General features: G+C 43.1%; 1 protein-coding gene across 1 annotated transcript in view; it reads right to left on the bottom strand.

The window, feature by feature from the left end:
• The window catches only part of AK9 (adenylate kinase 9), a 239,389-nt gene that overhangs the window by 178,622 nt on the left and 36,570 nt on the right, over nucleotides 1-24,197 (bottom strand). The window contains 3 exon segments of the mRNA XM_073336992.1: nucleotides 674-748; nucleotides 5,123-5,248; nucleotides 20,764-20,946. Coding sequence (XP_073193093.1) covers nucleotides 674-748; nucleotides 5,123-5,248; nucleotides 20,764-20,946 — 384 coding nt within the window.

Here is a 24,197-nt window from a genome sequence, read left to right on the forward strand (position 1 = left end):
CCTATCCACCCCCTCCCACTTCCCGCCCCCTGATTACCCCCCTCAGAACCTCCGACCCATCCAATCCTCCTGCTCCTTGTCCCCAGACTGCCCCCTCCCGGGACCCCCTGCCCCTAACCGCCCCCCCTGGGACTCCACCTCCTATCCACCCTCCCCACCCCCGCTCCCTGTCCCCTGACTGCCCCGACCCCTATCCACACCCCCTCCCCCTGACTAGGATTGCCAGGAAGAGGAGGACAAGCTCCCAGCTGTGGGGCAGGCCCATCTGCTACTGAATGATTCCTGCCTTCTCCATTATCCAAACTCTCAATTATCCAAATAAAATCTATATCCCCCCCAGGCTATCTGGATAATCAAGAGTATAATGTAAATGCCTTTATATCTTCATCCATGCTAATAATGGTGTTTGTCAATTTAACAAATTATAGTAAATGATGCCGATGATAACCTGATGCAACATGATATGGCTTGTTGCGAAGATATGGAATGTTTAGTAAGCATAATCAGATTTCTTTTGGTAGTAACAAGTGGAACAGGCATCCAAAAGAAGATATTTTCTAGCAATAGCATCATGAGTTATAGAGCAATAATGTTGCCAATATCATCTTAATAGAGATGATAGGTATATAATTTTCTAGTGTAAATTGTCTTAGTTTATGTGCAGCATACTTACTGAAAAGAGCTCATTAGGGTGCTTATTTCCATCCAGTTCAATAAGATACTGAGAATCGTGCTCGGCCATCATATCCTGTATGTTTAAGAAAAAAGACGCACATACACCCCTTAATTGAGTATAACCAACCAATTAATGACATTGGGTCTGATCCTGTTCCCATTGAAGTCAATGGCAAAACTCACATGAATTCCCATGGCAGTAGGATTCAGTCCATAGATTAAAAACAAACAGCATTTAGACTGCATGACTAAAAGTCTGGGTATCAATCCAAAGGCATCTGGAAAGGAGCTTCTATTTTAATAGTGAAAATTAAATGTCATGAGAATTTCAAAATTATAGTTACAGAGAGGCCATAGATCAAATAAAAAATCATAGATCAAGCCCAGTATATTTTTAAATATCTAAAGAAATTAAGCTTAAAGACAATATGACCTTCAACTCCTAATAGTCTCTGATATGACTTTCCGCCCATAATAGTCTAGGCTGGCAAGGGTGAGAGTCCTAACTGTCCTTAAGTTTATCAGATGAGTCATAGACCTCATTGCCTGGAGACTGGAGTGCGAATTTCTGACACTGAATTTCTATGGGAACTTGAACGATTTACCTTTCTTAGCCTCAGTTTCCTAATCTGGAAAATGGGGATAATTATGTTTATCTACTTCATAGGGATGTTGTGAGGCATAGATAAACAACACTTGTCAAGTTCTAACTGAAAAATATCGTTGCCCCTTGACCAGACTAGTTGGTCAATATTTGAGGCGTTGCCAGGTTGTTTCCATTAGGAAGATAAACTGATCATAGAGTCAGGTGTTTCTTTGATGCAATCGTATTTATTTACAAAGAAGGTATACAAAGTCCTGTTTCCCTGAGCACAGTAGAAACAAACAAGAGGAGTCCGTTTCCTTGCTCACAATTTCCATGTCTAACTTTCCAGCCACTACTCTCCCCAAAAGAAACTCTTTCACTTGGATTCCTCTCAGGGCCAAACTGACACTGCTTTTCTGGCTCTCTCCTGACTTTCTGCATGTGACCGCCACAGAAACACACAACTCCAACCAAAGAATGGCCCAGTCAATATGTTTCCAATGACTTCCAGGGCAACAACAATGAAACAGGAAGAGGAAGATCTGTTGGGAACTGTGAGGAAGAAGGTAGCAGAGAGAAGAGAAGCGAAGCCAATTGGAGACTGAGTGCTGCAGGGGCCTCTTCAATAGTGAGGGTAGCTGTACTTCACATACGTCCCTATCTGGAATTATAGAAATAACAGTGTATCTAATGGAATATTAAACTGTATTATACTGTTATGCCACTAGGTGGACCAGGTGTAAAATACTTTTTTTAAAGTTAATCTTAGCCATACCTGACAGTGTATTAAATGATCTTATGCTGAGCACATCTGATGTGCATAAGCAAGCTATGTAGCCAGTCCATATCAGGTACAGAAGTACATGACATGGTGTCAGAAGTAAACTAAGAACAGAAACAGAAGGAAAACAGCAATAAAGGTTGCACACAGAAGGAACAAAGCAACAAAGACTGCAGGATCTCATCAACATGCCACTCTTCAGTGCCCCAGAGCACTTTAGCTTTGACAAACGTTCAGAATGGACTGACTGGAAACAATATTTTGCCAGATTTCTCACAGCTCCCAAGCTCCACAAGGAAACTAATGATATACAGGTATCTTCTTTAATTCATGCTATGGGGAAGCAAACAGAGCATATATTTAAATCCTTTGACTTTACTGAAGACAGTCACAAAGATGACTGTGAAAGCGTTCTGGCTGTGTTTGATGTATGATTTCTACCACAGAGAAATGTGGCTTATGAAAGAGTGTGTTCCATCAGAGAATTTGAGAGCCAGTGGGAAATGTTGAATGTTTTATAAGAGATCTGCATACATTTGTTGAAAACTGTGGAAATGCAAAAAATGAAAATATCAGAGACAGGCTGGTTACTGGGTTAACAGATAAAAATATTTCACAGTAGCTATAACTGAAGAGAGATTTAACACTAGGCACAACTATACAGAGAGCAAAGAAGTCTGAGCTGGTGAGACAGCAAAACCTAAAGCAACTTGAAAAACCTGAAACTAGCTTAGAAACTGTAAAGAGACAATTGAGTGTTAAACGTCACTAGCATAAAACCTCTGAGGCAAGGAGCTCTCAGGCGAAGAGGAACAAATTCTAGCCTGCAGGCACAAGATGTGGAAAAAGTCATATGATGATACATGTCCAACCAAAGACACAATGTCAGAAATGCATAAAATATGGACATTTTGCAGCTGTTTGCCACATAAAAGCAGGTGGGGAATTGACTCCTATGACAGACAATCAAGAGCCATTGTTTCTGGGATCTATCACTTGCGATGACATACACTCTGTCTGGAGAGTGAAACTGAATATTCATGGCAAAGCTATTGACTTTAAAATTGACTCAGGAACTGACATCACAGTCATCACAGAAGGGACTTACAATCACCTTCAACCCCTTCCAGAGCTGAAGTTGCCTGACACAGCTCTGACGAATCTTGGAGTTATTCTGAACCTCCTGGGCCAGTTCACCACAGAAACTTATAAAGACAGAAGTTTTGCATTCAGAGGTATGTGATCAAAGGATCAAAGACCAGTGACCTTCCCAGCTGCAGCATGGCAGCCATGATGGACCTAGTGAAAAAGGTGGAGGAGCTTGAGAGAAGATTTGATAATATTAGACTTTTGAAAGGAGATCCAGTACAAATCAACTTAAGAGACAATGCTGAACAATACAGTGTACAAATACCCCTACCTGCAAAACCTTGGAAGAGACTAGCTTCAGATTTATGTGAATTCAAAAGACATGCCTGATCGTAGTGGACTATTTTTTCCAGGCTGTAGTGGGGCAATTGCCCCACACCATGAAGAGCAGGAGTTAAAGTAGGCCAGAGGGATCCTGCGCAGAACCCTCCAATTAAAGGAGGGCTCACTAAGTGAGCCAATTGGGAGGTGGCTTTTTGCAGCGGCCAATCAGGGCTAGCAGGGGGCATATATAAAGGGCGGCTCAACAGAGCAGAGGGTAGTCTCTCTCTGGCTTGCTAGGGAGAAGGACTGGCTGTCTAGGAGCAGAGGATCCGATCCCAGACTGAGGCCCTGGAGGAAGGGCAGATAAGGTGCTAGGGCTGTGGGGGAAGTGGCCCAGGGAAAAGAGGCAGCAGAGGAGTTGGAGGAGGGGCAGCGAGTGGCTACCAGCGGCTACCAGCTACAGGGTCCCTGGGTCGGGATGCCGAGTAGTGGGTGGACCTGGGTCCCTCCCTCTTTCTTTGCCCTCTACTTGCCCTGAGGGAAGTGGCCAACACAGACTGCAGTTTGCCCCTGGAGCAAGGGACTAGACTGGGGACTGCAGCAGGCCACTGAGGTGAGTGGCTGGACTACAGACTGCCTGTTCCCCCAAAAGAGGGGACAGACAGTGGAGGGGGCACAGCCCAGAAGAGAATGCTGAGGTTTGAGGAGAGACGTGAGTCACAGAGTGCTGGAGACAGCAAAGTAGGAGTAATGGCGAGTGAGACACCACCGGAGGAGGGCACCCTGAGGAAGGACTCAAGCTAATTCCCAGAATGTCCAGTAGGGGGTGCCACAGTGGTGAGGCCCAGTCCATTACATGGGTATATAGAAATAATGTACTGGAAAGACGTGACATGTTGCTATGTTATCAAAAAACTGAAGTACACTTTTGCTCACTTCAGTATTCCAGAACAGTTAGTGATGGACAACAGACCACAATTCACTGTAGCAGAATTTGTCATTCTGAACTAAATATTATTTTGAGCCTATTACTAGCAGCCCACATTACCCACAAGTGAATGGAAAGATTGAGAGAGCTATACAGAAAATCCTATAGTAGGAAGATCCATTCCTTAATCTTCTGAGTTACAGATAAACACCAACAAGTGATTCAGAGACACTTAACAGATGGATATGTACTGAACTTCAAAGATAGCACAATAGTGTAAGTGGTAGGAAAGTAGAAATTAAAGGGGGAGATGTAATGGAATGTTAAACTGCATTATACTCACAGTGCCTCCAATAGGCAGAATAGTAAAAGACCTTATGTAAAGCTAATCTTATCTGGATTTTATGATGAACACAGCGGGTGTGTATAAGCAAGATCTGTAGCCAGTCGACATCTGGTATGGAAGTACATGACAGTGTAGTTCAGTTTTTAAGCCCCATTCAAACTAAAAGATGGTACAGGACTTTGATTTGACACTAGAAACAACTGTGAACTGTCTTGTATCCTGAGCTTTTTAATCTGAACCTCAAAATTCTGAGGAGGGGGGTCAGATTGTGGGTTAGGTTCATCTTTGCAAAATAAACTCAAGATACCCAGACTGCATAAAAATTATAGAAAAACAAATGTTAAAAAATGATCTTCTGGTGTATACAACAATATTACTTTGTGCTGCTCTTACCTCTAGAGGATGTAGCATGGTATCCTTATACAGATTAACCCTGGCTTCTGAATTTTCCAAAAAATCTTCAGGCCTCTGCACCAAATGAGGCAAAATATCTGACAACATGATTGTATCTGCTGCTGCCTAAAGAAAAGAAATACTTTATTTCAGGCCCTGTAATAATAAATGTACTTAACCAAAGCCTGTCTAGATAAAAAAGACAATAGTTAGGACCCTACTACTCTTCGTGTGTGTGGCATAGTAGTTTAAGAAGCCCTCTGAGGATTCCCCTAGCTGATAGTGATCCACCAGCTAACTTGGTAAGCGGGTTTCCTGGGGATGGGAGGAGCTCTAGATACCTCTGGCCAACATTATAAGGCAGTGCAATTTAAAGGCATCCCAGGGGAAAAGGGAATGAATTGGTCCCCAGGATGAGGTGCGGGGAGAGGACATAAATCTGTTTGCTTCCTCCTCCAAGGTGTATGGCACACTCCTTTGCTGCACCTGAGCATTCAGCCTTTAGTATTTTCTACAAATATCTAGATGATATTTTCACCTTTACAAATGTTGTACTATCTCCCTAAGGCCTTGTCTAGACTAGGAAGAAGGATATTTTAATCAACATGTTAGCTAATATTTATTGATGGGATACGTTAAAAAAGAAAGTATGGTAGTAAGAGAAGGGAAAAGTAAATGAGAGGAGGAATGAAATTGGAAAATACTGAGGAGCTAGAGAAGAGAACATCATGAAGTGAAAAGACAAGGGGCAGGAGGAAGAACAAAGGAAAAGAGAAAACAGACCTTGTAGAAAATATAGGAAAAGATAGACCACAAAAAGAAATAGTGGAGTGAAGCAAGGAAGAGGAAGAAGGAGAGAAACTTCAGTGAAAGGGATGTAATAAGTTATGCTTTTAAAAAAAATTTAAACAAAGTTGAGTGTCAATATTTTAACAACTAAATACAGGGCACAATAAATAATACACAACTATTTTATTTCTTTAAACTTCACTGTCATGGCCTGGGAGCACGTCAGCACAGATATTTTTCATCTTGGTAGGTGTCAGATAAATGTTTGAAGCCCTGTCAAAAATAAATTCAAAATGGTCCCCAGGTATATTTTTCCTCTTCCCTTTTTTGTCACCCTTTAATCCCCTTTCCACTTGCATTGATTTAATCTTTACTCATTAAGCTATCTGTATATATTAAATTGCAAGCTTCTTGAAGTAGGAACCTTGTCACATTTTACATCTGTAATGCACCTTGTACATCTGTGGCACGAAATAAATAATACTATAAATAGTGAAGAACAAAGTAAAGTACAATCTGCCAAGCCCCCAAGCCAGCAAAGGACTTAAAATGCATGTCCAGTTATATAACTATTATTTAATATTTGCATTTCATTAGAGTCTAGAAACTTATTAAAGGTGTGCAGGAACTAAAGATGTAAACAGCTGGACTCAGTTACACAAAGCTCTCATCCATGCAGAATTTTGTGTATTTTCTAGCTATTATGATAAAAATATTTTGTTAATTTTTCATTAATAACCAAAAGGCATACAAAACAAGGCTGACCTTATTAGTGAGTATTTGTTTCATTAGCTAAACACACACACACGATTTTGTAGCAACTTACATTTTTATACATATAGAGTGAAAATTAGCTCTCAAATTAAGCCTTCAGAAAGACTGCGGTGGGACAATATCTCACCGCAGTCAAGAAGGAGCTAAAGAGCTTCACTGGGCACAATTAGCATGAACTCTGAGCACCTGTAAGGCCTGTCAAACCTGGAGAGGGGCAGCTCTTTAAAAGAGAGGATCTAAGCCCCGTACATGGTGGCAGGCTGGCTGAGGCTTGAGGTTGAGACAGACTATGGGGCTGGTGCTGAGCTGGCTGGAATTTGGAGGTGATGCATTCTGGGACTGAGGTAGCTAGAGGCAGGCTGCTGGCTGAAGATTGGGTTGGGGCTGAGTGCTGGTATCTGCCTGAACATGGTGAGGCTGGATTGTAGGAACAGTTGGAGTGGAGGTCTAAGGCTGGACCCCAGCTGCAACAAGGCTGAATGTTGAAACTGACAATGGAGGCTGAGGAAAAATAGCAGATGAGGAATGGTCTCAGATCCAGAAAGAGGAAAAAAGATTAGATATATCAGGTTTTGAAGATGGAATACATAGAAATGAAAAACAAAAACAAGGTAAAAGTCAACCTTTCATATTGTCAAATCAGTTATAGAAAATGTGAAAATAGATGATAACCCCCTGAAAATGGTGGAATGGAGCATGTGAAGTGTTGGTTATGTACAAAGAGCTAAAAAAATGCATGATGGAGATCTAGTGATAGAATGTCCACTTAAGGAGCAAGCTGAAAAACTTCTTAAAACTGTAACCTTAAGGAAAATGAGAGATACTTGTCAACTGCCTAAATTCCTGATGGAAGCAAGAGGGGTTATGTATGGAGTGCTGTTAGGATTGTCTGAGGATGATATCAAAAGAGTATAGGCAAAGAGAAATGATCATTTGTTAAACAGCTACTTTTGTAAGAGAGGGTGAAAACCAGCCATCTACTGCTTACACATAACATCTGAAGGCGGGACACTTTGGATAGGATCCAAATGGGGAATCCATCTTTCTGGGTTAAACAGACTCCTCCCAACTCCTGTGAGGTGTTATAATTGTCAAAAGTTTGGATGTGCAGCAACTATTTGTAAGAAAACAATGAGGTACAGCATACGTGGAAGAAATCACTCATATGAGAACAGTGTAGAAGGAATAGAACATAAATGCAGCAATGGTGGGGATTCACAGTACAGCTTATAAAGGATGTGCAGAATGAGCTAGAGAAATAAAAAAAAAAAAAATTTCCAAGAAGTATCATCTGTAGAGGCTACCAATGAGTCCCACTGCAGAAAACAGAAAAAGAAAAATACACAAGTAAGAGACAAGATGTACAAGAGCAACAGAACACATCTCTGGTCAGGAAGGAGAATCTGAGGGGAATGGGAGATGATGTATCTTGTGCTAAAGAGAAGTTTATTAACTGCATCTTGCAGATGGGGAAAAAACTGAAAGGATTAAAATCAGATATTTTTCTGCTGCTTTTGCTAACGATAGACAACCTCTTGACAGACTGCATTCATGAGATTTTAAATGTAGGCAAAAATGCAGCTTATATAACAGGGTCTTAATGATCCTTAGCTGGAATGTGCAGAGTTTAATAATGCATGATCAGGAATTTAAGAAAGTCATCTTTGAAATGAAGAAAAGCCTGATTGTGTGCAAGAAACAGGGCTAATATGGGGAAACACAATCTAAAAGGGAGGACATGTGACCGCCCCATGTCTCCTCTCCCCAGCAATCCCCCCTGCCCTGCGCCCAGCCTGGAGTCTCCCCTGCCCACCAGAGTTAACTGTGGGGCAGAGCTCTGTCCTTCTCCCATTGTACCTCCTCCCTTCTGGCATGTTTGGCTGCTTTCCCTGGCAGCCAGGCCCGGGCAGGGAGTAGGATGGAGCTGCTTCTCATATGGCTAAAGCTGACTGCTCAGGGTCACTGCTGTGTGCAGCGCAGAGGCTGCTTGAGGGAGAGCCTGGCTAGGGCGGCAGCCTGCCCCATCCCCTCTGCTCCCTGCCCGGGCCCAGCTGCTGGGAACAGGGACCAAGTAAGTTGGAGCCCTCCCCTGGCACGTTTCTGGGTCGCTTGGCCTGTTCCCAGAAGTTGGACCTGAGCAGGGGCCAGGGTGCCACCCCAGCCAGGCTCTCTCTCAGGCAGCTGCCACACTGCACGGAGTAGGAACCCAAAGCAGCCAGCATGAGAAATGGCTGGTCCCACCCCTTCCGCTCCCTGCCTGGGCCTGGCTGCCAGGGACAGCAGCCAAGTGTAGGGTTGCCAAATTTCTGAAAACACAAAACTGAACACCCTTGCCCTGCCCCCTTACCAGATGCCCCGTCCCTTCTCCAAGGCCCCACCCCTGATCAATCCATCCCCTCTCCCTCTGTTGCTTGCTCTCCCCCACCCTCACTCACTCATTTTCACTGGGCTGGGGCAGGGGGTGAGAGCTCCAGCTGGGGGTGCGGGGTCTGGAGTGGGGCCAGAAATGAGGGGTTCAGGAGGGGGCTCTGGTCTAGGGCAGGGGTTGGGGGGGTGGAAGTGGGTGAGGGCTCCGGCTGGTGGTGCAGTCTCTAGGGTGGGGCCGGGGATGAAGGGTTTGGGGTGCAGGAGGGGGCTCCGGGCTGGGGCCAAGGTGTTCAGAGTGTGGGAGAGGCTCTGTGCTGAGACAGAGGGTTGGGGTATGTGTGGGAGTGAGGGCTCTGGCTGTGGGTGTGGGCTCTGGGGTGGGGCCAGAAATGAGAAGTTAAGGGTGCAGGGGGGGGCTCCAGGCTGAAGCAGGGGGTTGGGGTACAGCAGGGGGCTCCGGGCTGGGACCAAGAGGTTCAGAGTGCGAGGCGGGGGGGGGGGGCGCTCAGGGCTGGGGCATTGGGGCACGGGAGGGGGTGCACGCTCTGGGTGGCGCTTACCTCAGGCAGCTCCCAGGAAGTGGCAACATGTCCCTCCGGCTCCTAAGCGGAGGCACAAGCAGGTGGCTCTACGTGCTTCCCCAACCCACAGGCATCGCCCCTGCAGCTCCTATTGGCTGTGGCGCAGTGGGAGGAGGGAGTCCTTCTCCCTCCCTCCTGGCAGGCCAAGTAGTACTCGGGGGAGGGAGGGCATTTGGATATACCCCAGAGGCTACCAGAAGAAGGGGAGAAGATCTGTATACATATAAAAAAGGAACTTAGTTAAGTTGAAATGGATGTGCAGAAACTAAGTTTTGATGCTATTGCAATTCCCGTGCAGAACAAAAACACATATGGATTTAAAATGTTTATAAGCCATATAAAAATGAATTTTAGAACTAGAAAAATTAGTTAACATCAAAAACCCATTGATAATTTGCGAAGACTTTAATGGTCATAATGAGCTACGGGGAAGTAAGAAAACTGACGAACAGTAAATGCTTAGAACACTTTATTGATATTCATAACCTGGTAATATTAAATACAGAAGTACATGCTAGATTTAATCAGTGGACAGATCCTTTTCTGTTTTGGATCTAGGAATTGCAACAAACAATATAGATAGTAAATGCAGTTGTGAAACTTACAAAGAAGACAGAATGGGAAGTGATCACTTCCCTACATATATTGAGGACCAAAGCTGAAGAGATGTCAAAAACACAAAGTGTTCCTAGTTGAAAGTTTTGAAAAGCTGACTGCGGTCTTTTCAAGATTAAATGTGATGAATATTTATGCAGTGATTATACAAGTGTCAACATAATGAATTCTATAACATAATAAAAAATTTCAGCAACAGGCCATCTATAAAACATCATTGTCCCTGACTTAGAAATATGGTTCCCGGGTGGAATGAGGATTGTAAATTAGCAATCAAGCAAAGAAACAAGGTATAGAAGCAAGTAAAACACACAATTAATAGTAAAGACTTAATGAACTATAAAAGATATAAGGCAGTGGCACGAAGGATTATCAAAAAGTCAAAAAAAAGTTGGAGAAATGTCTGTGGGAACAAAGATTCAAAGCTTTCTGAAATATACAGGCAAATTAAAAAAATGAATGGAATTCAAAGTAAAAGTAAATTTATACCTGGGCTTATTGTAAATAATGAAACTGAGGTCTTCAACTAGGAAAGGCAGACATTTTAGCAAAAGAATTCCAAAAGGTCAGTAGTGATATGAATCAAAACAATGAGTTTTGTGGGAAAGAAGGAAGTTTACTGAGGATAACTGTGAACTATTAAACGGCTGGAGAGAATATACTGATGATCTGCTAAACAAAAATGTTATTATGCAGGAGCTTATTGCAGCCATTAGAATAAGGAAAAATACAGCTCTGGGTAAAGGTAATATAAGTAATGAAATGCTTCAACCATTGTCAAAAGGAAGTCTAAAAATTCTATTGCAGTCATATAATGATATATAGGAAAAAGGACTGCTGTCAATAGACTGGAAACAAGCATTGGTTATACCAATTACATATAAGACCTGACGCTTATAGGCTTTTTGCCCTCACATCAAGTGTGTGGCGAAAATCATGGAAAAATGATAAAAGTAAGACTAATAGAATACTTGGAGAGAAAAAAAAATATTACAACGGAGGTACAAAGTAGTTTCAGAAAAGGAAGATGCACTGTTGACCATATTGTGGGTCTAGAAACAGAGGTACACAAAAGCCTAAGGACTAAGAACTTTATAACAGTCTTCCTGGACATTAAAAAAGCTGTGGAGGGAAGGCCTCCTATATAAACTAGCTATAAAACTAAAATAAAAGGGAGACTGCTGTGGAGTGATAAGGGCTTTTTTAAGTGACAGAACTATACAAGTCAAAATAAGAACAGCTTTATCAAAAACCTACAACTTAAAAATGGAACTCCACAAGGGAGTATTATTAGTCCTACTTTGTTTTCCATTATGATAAATGGCCTACTGGAAAGTGTGCAGATGGGAACAATATTTCCCTTTTCGCAAACGACTGTGCTATCTGGACTAAGCATAAAAGACTTAAGGCACTCCAGACAAATGAACAGCATAAAAGACAAATGAGGCACTCCAGATAAATTCCAAGTGGGGAAATGATTGGGGATTTAAATTCTCTCTTGCAGAAACAGAATATTTTTAATCATGATGAAAATTAAGGAAGATTGGGACTGACATTTATTTATGGTGAAAAAATTCAGATAGTTGAAAAGTTTATGTTCCTAGGAGTAGTGTTTGGTAATAAATTGACTTGGAAAAGTCACACAGAATTAAAAGTGTAAAAGTAAGAATGAACTTATTTAAAAGGGTAGCTTGAATACATGGGATACAGATACAGATAAGAAGGTATTGATTATGCTGTATAGAGCATTGATAAGATCAGTTTTAGACGACAGATGCCAAGTTTTTTGGTTCAGCCTCAAAAACAAGTGTTAGAAACTTGGAACTGCTGTGGGCCCAAGCTGTGCGATTGGCATGTGGCACAATGACAGCAATATCAGTATGTGTGCTAAACATAGCCACTGGAGAAGCACCTGTAAATTTAAGGATGAAACTATTAGCTGTAACCTTTTGGACAAAGGTAAAAGGGAATCATGAAATCAGAAGTACACAACAGATTTATGAAGATTGCTGGACGTTTAGTAGATAAAATTATATGGATTGCCACAGACTACCTCATACTACACCAGGGTCAAAAAATGGGTAAAGGAGATATGTAAAAAGAAAAAATTGAGAACACTAAAAATTTGTAGTCATGGGAAATCATGTTACAGCTGGACAGGTTATTCCCCATTTGTGGATTTGGAACTGTACAAAAAAACTGAACGAAAAATCCACACATTATGACCAATGGCATTTTTTAATTTATGAAAAATGGGGCCAGTTTTACAAAGTCTATACAAATGGATCAAAAAAATGACAGCAGAGGAAGAGTGGGAACAGCTTTCTGTTTTCTAGTCTTGGAATCCAGAAATCTAAAAGGCTATTGAATATGCGACCATTCTCACGTCTGAACTAATGGGGATTATGTTGGCACTAGCCTGGATAACAGATGTGCAACCAACTGTAGCTCTAATTTTATCTGTTTCCTTGTCAGGCATAATGACATTCAGAACAGGGACTTCAGAAAGTAGAAATGACATAATAAGTGAAATAATATCCCTAACTATTGAAATAATGCAAGCTGGTATCTGTGTAACAATAGCAAGGATTCTGGCACATGTTGAAATGAGATGAAGGACAAAAAAGCAAAACATGGCTTACAAAAAGAGGAGATGAATGTTACCCTTGGGTCAGGGCTGGCCCTAGACTAAATGGCGCCCCAGGCAAGAAGAGTCTTCAGTGCCCCCCCTCCGTTTGTTAAACTTTTGAATGCCTGATTTTCATAGCATTTGTAGCCCATTTCACAACTTTGATGCACGATTTGCATGCATGATTTATCCCTGTCATACAAGATAATACATTTGCACACTAGGATCCGAAAATCTGTATTTATTCATGCCATATATAAGCAAATAAAAATGTTTCCTCTAAGCTTATGGAAACTTTTTAATTTTAAGAATATCAGAAATGTACAGGGCATGACTGACAACATTCTAGGAGGTTTAAGGAAACTGTACTTCCCAGAAAATCTGGAAGATTCCATAAGATTCTACAATATCCAGAATATTCTAGTTTAGTGAAAAAATGAATCCACATATGGTGTACCTGAAACATTTTCCTTCAAACATTCTATTTTCCCTTTTGTTGCTAACAACAAAAATAAAACCTTGAGCCCAGCGCCTCTCCAAGCTTACCATCCCAGGTGGTTGCCTGGGTTGCCTGCCCCTAAATCCAGCCCTGTCTTGAGTAGACAAGAATTTAAAAGTATGGTCATGAAGGAGCTTGCAAAGGAATGGCAAGAATTATGGACTAAGGAAACAAAAGAACAAACGTTCTATGACGTATGATCGAAAACTGAAGATATTATACTCCACAGTCATGACAGAAAAAGTGAAGTAGTCATTTTTACAGTGTTAAGAGGTCATTGTGCCAAATATAAGTTAAACTTACTAAAATGATAGGCTATGTAATATGTGCAAAACCAAAAAACTGTTGATCATGTTCTATGGTATTGTGGGCAATAATCTTTGGAAAGAAAGTTTCTCTGAGAAAAAGTGAGTCAGCTTGGCAAAGATTTTGCCCTTAATGACTAATTAAAAAGTCATAGAAATGGAACAGTGTGTGTGTGGGGGGGGAAGCCTCACTGCATTTCCTTATGGATACTGGACGGAGTGAAAGGATATAAGAAAAAACTTGGCTAAAAATGAATGAAGAAAGTGGCAGTCATAGCTTCATATAATGAGGCTGCTGTGCCAAAAAACAAAGTACATGGTGGCACTAAAAGGTAAACAGAGCTAGAGCTCTCTAGCCTCACTGACAAGTAGGACAGCTGAAGAGCCTCTGCCACCTGGACCAGCTGAAGGATTAGAGCGATCTTCTTTACTTTGTTTTCCCTTTTTGTTTAGAACCCTGGGTGCATAGCCTAGGTTCTTTGGACACAAGGGGTTAAAGGTTCAGACCCCCCTCAGAGACTACTGTCCTCTGACCTTACAGGGGACCACTGGGTAAGCCTGGACTATTTTGTGGGATGCACTGTTGTTTGGTTTGCCCTTACCATTTTCTGGACTGCTTTGTGCCTAGAAGGGGGGGTTACCACCCCCTTAAGACTTATGGTCGGAGGACCACACTCTGTACTCTAAACCAGCTATACAGCCATAGAAGGACATCTGTGACAAGAAAGGTGCCCACTCTCACCCCCAGGGTACTCTAGAGGTACAACCTATCAAGGATTAGCATGTATTTTATTGATTATACCTATTTTGTAAGTGCTCATAATTTACTTTTGATTAGCTGTACATAATCAGTTGATATTTTATGCAGACCTGAAATATTATTTTTAGCTTTCCCCCCCTTCCAATAAAACTGCTACACTATTTTTATTGTGTTTTAATTAATGCCAAGATGACTCACTCTGGAGGTGAAAGAAATTAAGATCTTGTTAAAAAAAAGTTACAGTATTTTTATTTGCAGTGGCATTGTAGCTGTGCTGGCCCCAGGATATTAGTGAGACAAGACAAGCTTTCGAGATACATAGAGTCCAGACCAGAAACTCAGAGACAAGATTTTGAACTATGCAGTCACCATTAGAAGTTAGTCCAACTAAAAGATATCTCACAGTACAGGAGAACCTCAGAGTTACAAACACCAGAGTTATGAACTGACTGGTCAACCACACACATCATTTGGAACCAGAAGTATGCAATCAGGCAGCAGCAGAGACCAAAAAACTCAGTACAGTACTGTGTTAAATGTAAACTACTAAAAAAATAAAGGAAAAGTTTTAAAAAAAATTTGATAAGGTAAGGAAACTGTTTCTGTGCTTGTTTCATTTAAATTAAGATGGTTAAAAGCAGCATTTTCCTTCTGCATAGAAAACTTTCAAAGCTGTATTAAGTCAATATTCAGTTGTAAAGGTTTGAAAGGTCAACCATAACATTTTATTCAGAGTTATGAACATTTCAGAGTTACAAACGACCTTCATTCCTGAGGTGTTCATAACTCTGAGATTCTACTGTATTTTTATGGTAGTCCAATGTCAAAACTGGTAAACAAGCTGAAATCTTATCAGTACTACAAAATAATTTTACTGAATGAGTATTACAATTTTGTTTAAATACTATAGTACATCTCTGAAAGCAGAACAGAAATTGATTACAAAAACAGGGTTGAACAAAATGCATTCAGAGTAACAGTTGAGGTTTTTAGTTCATTTTTAAATGTACATGAGCTTTGTTCTTTTTCTGACATGGCTGCTGTCATAAATATAAAGGGAAGGGTAAACCCTTTAAAATCCCTTCTGGCCAGAGGAAAAATCCTCTCACCTGTAAAGGGTTAAGAAGCTAAAGGTAACCTCGCTGGCACCTGATCAAAATGACCAATGAGGAGACAAGATACTTTCAAAAGCTGGGAGGAGGGAAAAAAGCAAAGGGTCTGTGTCTGTCTATATGCTGCTTTTGCTGGGGATTGAACAGGAATGGAGTCTTAGAACTTTTAGTGAGTAATCTAGCTAGGTATGTGTTAGATTATGATTTCTTTAAATGGCTGAGAAAATAGCTGTGCTGAATAGAATGACTATTTCTGTCTGTGCGTCTTTTTTGTAACTTAAGGTTTTGCCTAGAGGGATTCTCTCTGTTTTGAATCTAATTACCCTATAAGGTATCTACCATCCTGATTTTACAGAGGTGATTCCTTTACTTCTATTTCTATTAAAAGTCTTCTTGTAAGAAAACTGAATGCTTTTTCACTGTTCTCAGATCCAAGGGTTTGGGTCTGTGGTCACCTATGCAAATGGGTGAGGATTTTTACCAAACCTTTCCCAGGAAGTGGGGTGCAAGGGTTGGAAGGATTTTGGGGGGAAAAGACATGTCCAAACTACGTTCTCCAGCAACCCACCTCGCCCCAGTGACCCGTCAGCTGGATGATGTTTTAAATGTAACGAGCTGGGGCATGTAAAGGCCAACTGCCCCAAGAACCCCAACAGATTACAGTTCATTGCACCGGAATCACACCAGAGGTCTGCAGGCCCAGATACCTCCCAGATACCGTTGGAGCAGAGGCAAACTGTGAGTGTGGGCGGGAAGAAGGTCACCACGTGGAGGGACACCAGAGCACAAGTGTCAGCTATCCATGCTTCCTTAGTGGACCCCAATTTAATCAACCCAGAGATCCAAGTGACAATTCAACCCTTCAAGTCCAACTCTTTCAATTTGCCTACAGCCAAGTTGCCTGTCCAGTACCAGGGCTGGTCAGGAACGTGAACTTTTGCAGTCTATGATGATTATCCCATCCCCATGCTGTTGGGGGAAGACTTGGCCAAACATGTGAAGCAGGCCAAGAGGGTGGGAACGGTCACCCGCAGCCAGGCTAAACAAGCTGTGAGGCCTAGTTCTGTTCCGGAAACTTCTATCAGGACCCAGTCAGAGGTGATGGACCCGGACCCCAGGCCAATGTCTGCAACAGCAGTAGTGGATCCAGTCCTAGAGACCCAGACGGAACCAGTCCCAGAACCCGAACCAGCAGAACAACCAACACCAGACCCATTGCCACCCCTGAATCCAGTACTTGCAACCTCAACACCAGAGGGCCCCACCGAACCTGAACCAGCAGCAGCCCATAACCCTACACAAGAGGCTCAGCCAGAGCCTGAATCCCAACATAGTGTCCCAGCAGAAAGTGGTTCACAGTCAACGGAAACAGCCTCATCCCCTACATCGCTTCCAGAGGGACCAAGCATAGGTCCACAATCCAATGAGGAACTGACGTCTCCAGCCTCAAGGGAACAGTTCCAGACCGAACAGGAAGCGGATGAAAGCCTCCAGAGAGCTTGGACGGCGGCACGGAGCAACCCACCGCCTCTCAGCTCTTCTAATCGATCCAGGTTTGTTGTAGAAAGAGGACTTTTATACAAGGAAACTCTTTCTGGGGGACACCAGGAAGACTGGCATCCTCAGAGACACTTGGTAGTTCCAACTAAATACCGGGCCAAGCTCTTGAGCTTAGCCCATGATCACCATAGTGGCCATGCTGGGGTGAACAGGACCAAAGACCGTTTGGGGGGGTCATTCCACTGGGAGGGAATGGGCAAGGATGTTTCTACCTATGTCCAGTCTTGTGAAGTATGCCAAAGAGTGGGAAAACCCCAAGACCAGGTCAAAGCCCCTCTCCAGCCACTCCCCATCATTGAGGTTCCATTTCAGCGAGTAGCTGTGGATATTCTGGGTCCTTTTCCGAAAAAGACACCCAGAGGAAAGCAGTACATACTGACTTTCATGGATTTTGCCACCCGATGGCCGGAAGCAGTAGCTCTAAGCAACACCAGGGCTAAAAGTGTGTGCCAGGCACAAGCAGACATTTTTGCCAGGGTAGGTTGGCCCTCCGACATCCTCACAGATGCAGGGACTAATTTCCTGGCAGGAACTATGGAAAACCTTTGGGAAGCTCGTGGGGTAAATCACTTGGTTGCCACTCCTTACCACCACCAAACAAATGGCATGGTGGAGAAGTTTAATGGAACTTTGGGGGCCAGGATACGTAAATTCGTAAATGAGCACTCCAATGATTGGGACCTAGTGTTGCAGCAGTTGCTCTTTGCCTACAGAGCTGTACCACACCCCAGTTTAGGGTTTTCCCCATTTGAACTTGTATATGGCCGTGAGGTTAAGGGGCCATTACAGTTGGTGAAGCAGCAATGGGAGGGATTTATACCTTCTTCAGGAACTAACATTCTGGACTTTGTAACCAACCTACAAAACACCCTCCGAACCTCTTTGGCCCTTGCTAAAGAAAACTTACAGGATGCTCAAAAAGAGCAAAAAACCTGGTATGATAAACATGCCAGAGAGCGTTCCTTCAAAGTAGGGGACCAGGTCATGGTCTTAAAGGCGCTCCAGGCCCATAAAATGGGAGCATCATGGGAAGGGCCATTCATGGTCCAGGAGCGCCTGGGAGCTGTTAATTATCTCATAGCATTCCCCACCTCAAACCGAAAGCCTAAGGTGTACCATATTAATTCTCTAAAGCCCTTTTATTCCAGAGAATTAAAGGTTTGTCAGTTTACAGTCCAGGGAGGAGACGACGCTGAGTGGCCTGAAGGTGTCTACTACGAAGGGAAAAGTGTTGGTGGTGTGGAAGAGGTGAACCTCTCCATGACCCTTGGGTGTATGCAGCGACAGCCGATCAAGGAGCTGTGCACTAGGTATGTGCCAATGTTCTCAGCCACCCCAGGACTGACTGAACGGGCATACCACTCCTTTGACACAGGTAATGCTCACCCAATTAGAGTCCAACCTTACCGGGTGTCTCCTCAAGCTAAAACTGCTATAGAAAGGGAGATCCAGGATATGTTACAGATGGGTGTAATCCGCCCCTCTGGAAGTGCATGGGCATCTCCAGTGGTTCTAGTTCCCAAACCAGATGGGGAAATACGTTTTTGCGTGGACTACCGTAAGCTAAATGCTGTAACTCGCTCAGACAACTATCCAATGCCACGCACAGATGAACTATTAGAGAAACTGGGACGGGCCCAGTTCATCTCTACCTTGGACTTAACCAAGGGGTACTGGCAGGTACTGCTAGATGAATCTGCCAAGGAAAGGTCAGCCTTCACCACACATCTCGGGCTGTATGAATTTAATGTACTCCCTTTCGGGCTGCGAAATGCACCTACCACCTTCCAAAGACTTGTAGATGGTCTCCTAGCGGGATTAGGAGAATATGCAGTCACCTACCTTGACGATGTGGCCATATTTTCGGATTCCTGGGCAGACCACCTGGAACATCTACAAAAAGTCCTTGAGCGCATAAGGGAGGCAGGACTAACTGTTAAGGCTAAGAAGCGTCAAATAGGCCTAAACAGAGTGACTTACCTTGGACACCAGGTGGGTCAAGGAACTATCAGCCCCCTACAGGCCAAAGTGGATGCTATCCAAAAGTGGCCTGTCCCAAAGTCAAAGAAACAGGTTCAATCCTTCTTAGGCTTGGCCGGTTATTACAGACTATTTGTACCACAATACAGCCAAATCGCCGCCCCACTGACAGACCTAACCAAAAAGAAACAGCCAAATGCCGTTCAGTGGACCGAAGAGTGTCAGAAGGCCTTTAACAAGCTTAAAGCGACACTCATGTCTGACCCTGTACTAAGGGCCCCAGACTTTGACAAGCCGTTCCTAGTAACCACAGATGTGTCCGAGCGTGGTGTGGGAGCAGTTTTAATGCAGAAAGGACCTGATCAAGAATTCCACCCTGTAGTGTTTCTCAGCAAAAAACTGTCTGAGAGGGAAAGCAACTGGTCAGTCAGTGAAAAAGAATGTTACGCCATTGTCTACGCTCCGGAAAAGCTACGCCCATATGTTTGGGGACGGCGTTTCCACCTGCAAACCAACCATGCTGCACTGAAGTGGCTTCACACCATCAAGGAAACTAACAAAAAACTTCTTCGGTGGAGTTTAGCTCTCCAAGATTTTGATTTCGACATCCAACACATCTCAGGAGCTTCTAACAAAGTGGCTGATGCACTCTCCCATGAAAGTTTCCCAGAATCAACTGGTTAAAATCATCCTTGAGATGTGGAAAATATTGTTAGTCTTTATGTACTCGGTAGCATATTTAGAGATGTATGTGTCTTATTAACTCTGTTTTTCCTAGAGCTCCAGGAAGAAATCCCAGCCAGTGTTTCACCCTAGCTGAGATTTGGGGGCGTGTCATAAATATAAAGGGAAGGGTAAACCCCTTTAAAATCCCTTCTGGCCAGGGGAAAGCTCCTCTCACCTGTAAAGGGTTAAGAAGCTAAAGGTAACCTCGCTGGCACCTGACCAAAATGACCAATGAGGAGACAAGATACTTTCAAAAGCTGGGAGGAGGGAGAGAAACAAAGGGTCTGTGTCTGTCTATATGCTGCTTTTGCCAGGGATAGAACAAGAATGGAGTCTTAGAACTTTTAGTAAGTAATGTGTTAGATTATGATTTCTTTAAATGGCTGAGAAAAGAACTGTGCTGAATAGAATGACTATTTCTGACTGTGTGTCTTTTTTGTAACTTAAGGTTTTGCCTAGAGAGATTCTCTATGTTCTGAATCTAATTACCCTGTAATGTATCTACCATCCTGATTTTACAGAGGTGATTCCTTTACTTCTATTTACTTCTATTAAAAGTCTTCTTGTAAGAAAATGGAATGCTTTTTCATTGTTCTCAGATCCAAGGGTTTGGGTCTGTGGTCACCTATGCAAATTGGTGAGGATTTTTGCCAAATCTTTCCCAGGAAGTGGGGTGCAAGGGTTGGGAGGATTTTGGGGGGAAAGACGTGTCCAAACTACGTTTCCCAGTAAACCCAGTTAGAGTTTGGTGGTGGCAGTGGATATTCCAAGGACAAAGGATAAAATTAATTTGTACCTTGGGGAAGTTTTAACCTAAGCTGGTAAAACTAAGCTTAGGAGGTTTCCATGCAGGTCCCCACATCTGTACCCTAGAGTTAGAGTGGGGGAGGAACCTTGACAGCTGCTAATAAAGAGAGGCTCTTCTGTAGATTAAGATCAGTTACCTCATCTTCTTCTTCCTGCTCTTCCTCCTCTTCCTCTTCCTCATCTTCTCCTTTATGTTGATCCTTCTTTTTCTTCCGTTTATCAAGAATTTCAGGATCCCACTGGTTCTTCTGGTATATCTGCCCTGCATCAGGATGCTGTCTTTGCCCAGAGAGTCTTTGGCACAAATCATAGTCAGGACACTAGTTAAGAAATAATTGAAAGAAAACTTTCTGTTTATGTTATTGTCATAACAATATTATTTTTCTTAAATAATAGAATCTACTTAACTTTTTATATATTGCACTTCTAAATAGCTTTCTAGGCACATACAGTCAATTAAATGTACAAGATGCCAAAAGGACATGGGAAGAGCCTTTGTAAATAGACAATTCCCAATCCCAAAAGCTACTGCTCAATCACCTACCACATAGCCTCACTTGGCTTTCCCCCAATTTTTGAAAAGCCTGAGAAAACAGCGACTGCTAATCCAGGGAGGGGTAAAAGGGGAGGAGCAATTTCTACAGAACCAGGGTCAGATTAATTTTTTGTGAGCCTGGTGCCAAACATATTTGTGGGCTTCCCTAGGGAATGAAGGGGCCGGGGCAAGAGCACAGCAGGCAGGGTGGATTTGATTTAAATCATGATTGAAATCACTAGTCAGGAAGACTCAATTTAATCATGGTTTTCTACATAAAGGTGCATTCTTGTTGGTTGTTATAACCTTAATACATAGTCTTCACAACTCAGAGATAGATGTGGGTTTCATTTTTAGAAGGTACACACTATACACTTTTAAACAGTAATTTATTTTGAAAAATTTCAGAGGAGTTTTAAAGCTATATCAGAAAATGAATGATTATTTGGTTATTTCATTTACCAAAGATAATTGAAACAGATATTTATGAAGTCATTGGGAGGTGAACTATCTCCAGTTCAACAGGTTAATCAATTATATTTGGAGGATTTTCTTGCCAGGCTGTATTAGGAGGAGAACATCGTCAGACAGGCATTTAAATTGTTTTATTTAACTAAAACAACAACATGAAGTATTCTGGATTTTTTTTCTTCAACAGCAATCATAACATTTTAACAAAAAAGCATGTCTTTCACTTCTCACATTTATCTCCAGACTTCTTCTCCTTGTCCAGATCTATTCCGCCCCCAACAATCTTCTATTCATTGAACTTTTTGAAACTTTTCACTTTTAAAGAGAGGCAAGGGATTGACTCTGTACACAAATTTGCAGAGGGACAATAGAGTTGAGATCTGTTATTTCTCACCTCTGTATATTATTTATTTATTTAAAAACCTTTTTGCTGTTAACAAGCATGTTACCTCTGGGGAGACAAATCCACAGTTTGAGAACTGCAAAATGAAGCATCTCTGATGGTACCTTCTAGACTGAGCACTGCGTCCCAGTGGGTAGACAGAAAGATTAACCTAAATAATCCTGTGGAACCCCATAAGATTGGGTCCCTAATCCATGAACTATTAGAACTCATTTACAAACTTTTCTTAAACATTACATGAATATATTGTCTCGTACTATAGAATTAGAATTTATAATCCTATTCCATGATGAGATACAATAGTTTTTTTCCTCAAAAATCTGATTTAAATTAAAAAAAAATCTGATTTTTAAATTTTTTTTTTAAAAAGTCATTTATTTTTATCCACCCTGACAGTGGGGTATGGCAGGGGGAAGGATTGGTCCCCAGCTGGAGCGAGGCAGGGGCCAGGGGCAAGAGCATAGCGGGGCATGGGTTGGGGGAAGGATTGGTCCCCAGCTGGAGCGAGGCAGGGGCTGGGGCAAGATGAGCACTGTGGGGCATTGACGGGAGCAAGGCAGGGGCTGGGGACAAAAGCACAGTAGGGCGGGAGCTAGGATTGGTCCCTGGAGCAAGGGAGGGGCCAGGGGTAAACTGCAAGCGCAGCAGGGCTGGGGAGGGGGTAAACAGGCTTCCCCCCCCTGCCCCTGCCCACATAGTGTGTACCTACCTTCTCTCTGGTTCCAGCCCATTCTCTTCATCTCTCTCTGCACTGAACTGAGGGTGGGGGTGCACTGAGCACAGGGCTGGGGATGCAGGGTCTGGGAGGGAGTTATGGTGCAGCAGCAGGGTGGGGGTTGGGGTGCAGGGTCTGGCCAGGAGCTAGGGTGAGGGAGGGGGCTCAGGGTTGGGGCAGGAGTTTGGGGTGTGGAGCGCTTACCTGGGACAGCTCCCATTTGGTGCAAGTGGTGCAGGTGGGAATATGGGGTAGCGTGCAGGACCTCCTGTTTGGTGCTCAGGGTAGGGATGTGGGGGGGGTGCAGGAATCAGGGCAGAGGGCTGGGGGTGTGGGCTGGGGTGTGGGGGTGCTCCCATCCCTGAGCAGCTCACAGCAGCGGGCTGGGGGGGGGTATGCCCTGATTCCACCCCCTGCCCCAAGGACCCACCCCTTCTCTGCCTCCTTCCCCAAGCAGCGAGCGAGCTACAGCTCTGCTCCTCCCCTTCCTTGCATGCGTGATCAGCTGTTCAGCAGCAGGGAGAGAGAGGGAAGATTCAGAGTAGCAGCCCTGTGAGTCTGTATCCACAAAAAGAAAAGAAGTACTTGTGGCACCTTAGGGAGTAACAAATTTATTTGAGCATAAGCTTTTGTGAGCTACAGCTCAATTCATTGGATGCATCCGATGAAGTGAGCTGTAGCTCACAAAAGCTTATGCTCAAATAAATTTGTTACTCCCTAAGGTGCCACAAGTACTTTTTTTTTTTTTTTTTTTTTTTAAGACCAAGCTTCTACTTGCTGCTCCTGCAGGAGAGAGTGGTGGGTGGGGAGCAGAGAAGAGCGGGCCGGGCCTGGGCCCCTTTGGACTGTGGGCCCGGCACCGTGGTCAATCCGGTACTGTACAGAACAAAGTATTGTTTAACTGGACCATGTTGCCAAGTACTGGGCATGATAAGTTCACTACATGAGCAACCCCTTGAAGTGTTACCAGAGTTCTGGAGATTGCCTTGCTTCCCTTGCAAGAACTAGGGAATCTCATGTGATTGCCATATGACACACAACTTTCAGAAGCAAGCAAGAAGAGGCGTTTGCTGAGATTTGCTTTTCTCCCCCCAAAGGAGCCTCCTCTTTGCCATTTTTTTGATATACAAATAGAACAAGATTTTTCCACAGTGAATAATGAAAAGCTATTCACAGATCATGCATTTCTAAAGAGATTCCGCTTCCTTTTTTTTTTTTTTTTTTTTTTGGACATAGTGAAAATAGCCACAATTCTATCACATCTAGTTGAAATCCTGGAACCACTGAAGTCAATGGCAAAACTCTCATTTGACTGCACTGGAGCCAAGATTACTTCGCTGGAGTTTAAGGTCTCAACCTTCCTTCAGCTGAAGTCAGAAGGGGGAAGATGAGGTATGTACATGAAGTCAAGAATTGCCTTTCTGCTGGTGTAAACTGTATCACCCAT

Source organism: Lepidochelys kempii, chromosome 3 (genome assembly GCF_965140265.1).
Source record: "Lepidochelys kempii isolate rLepKem1 chromosome 3, rLepKem1.hap2, whole genome shotgun sequence".
Taxonomy (NCBI): domain Eukaryota; kingdom Metazoa; phylum Chordata; order Testudines; family Cheloniidae; genus Lepidochelys; species Lepidochelys kempii.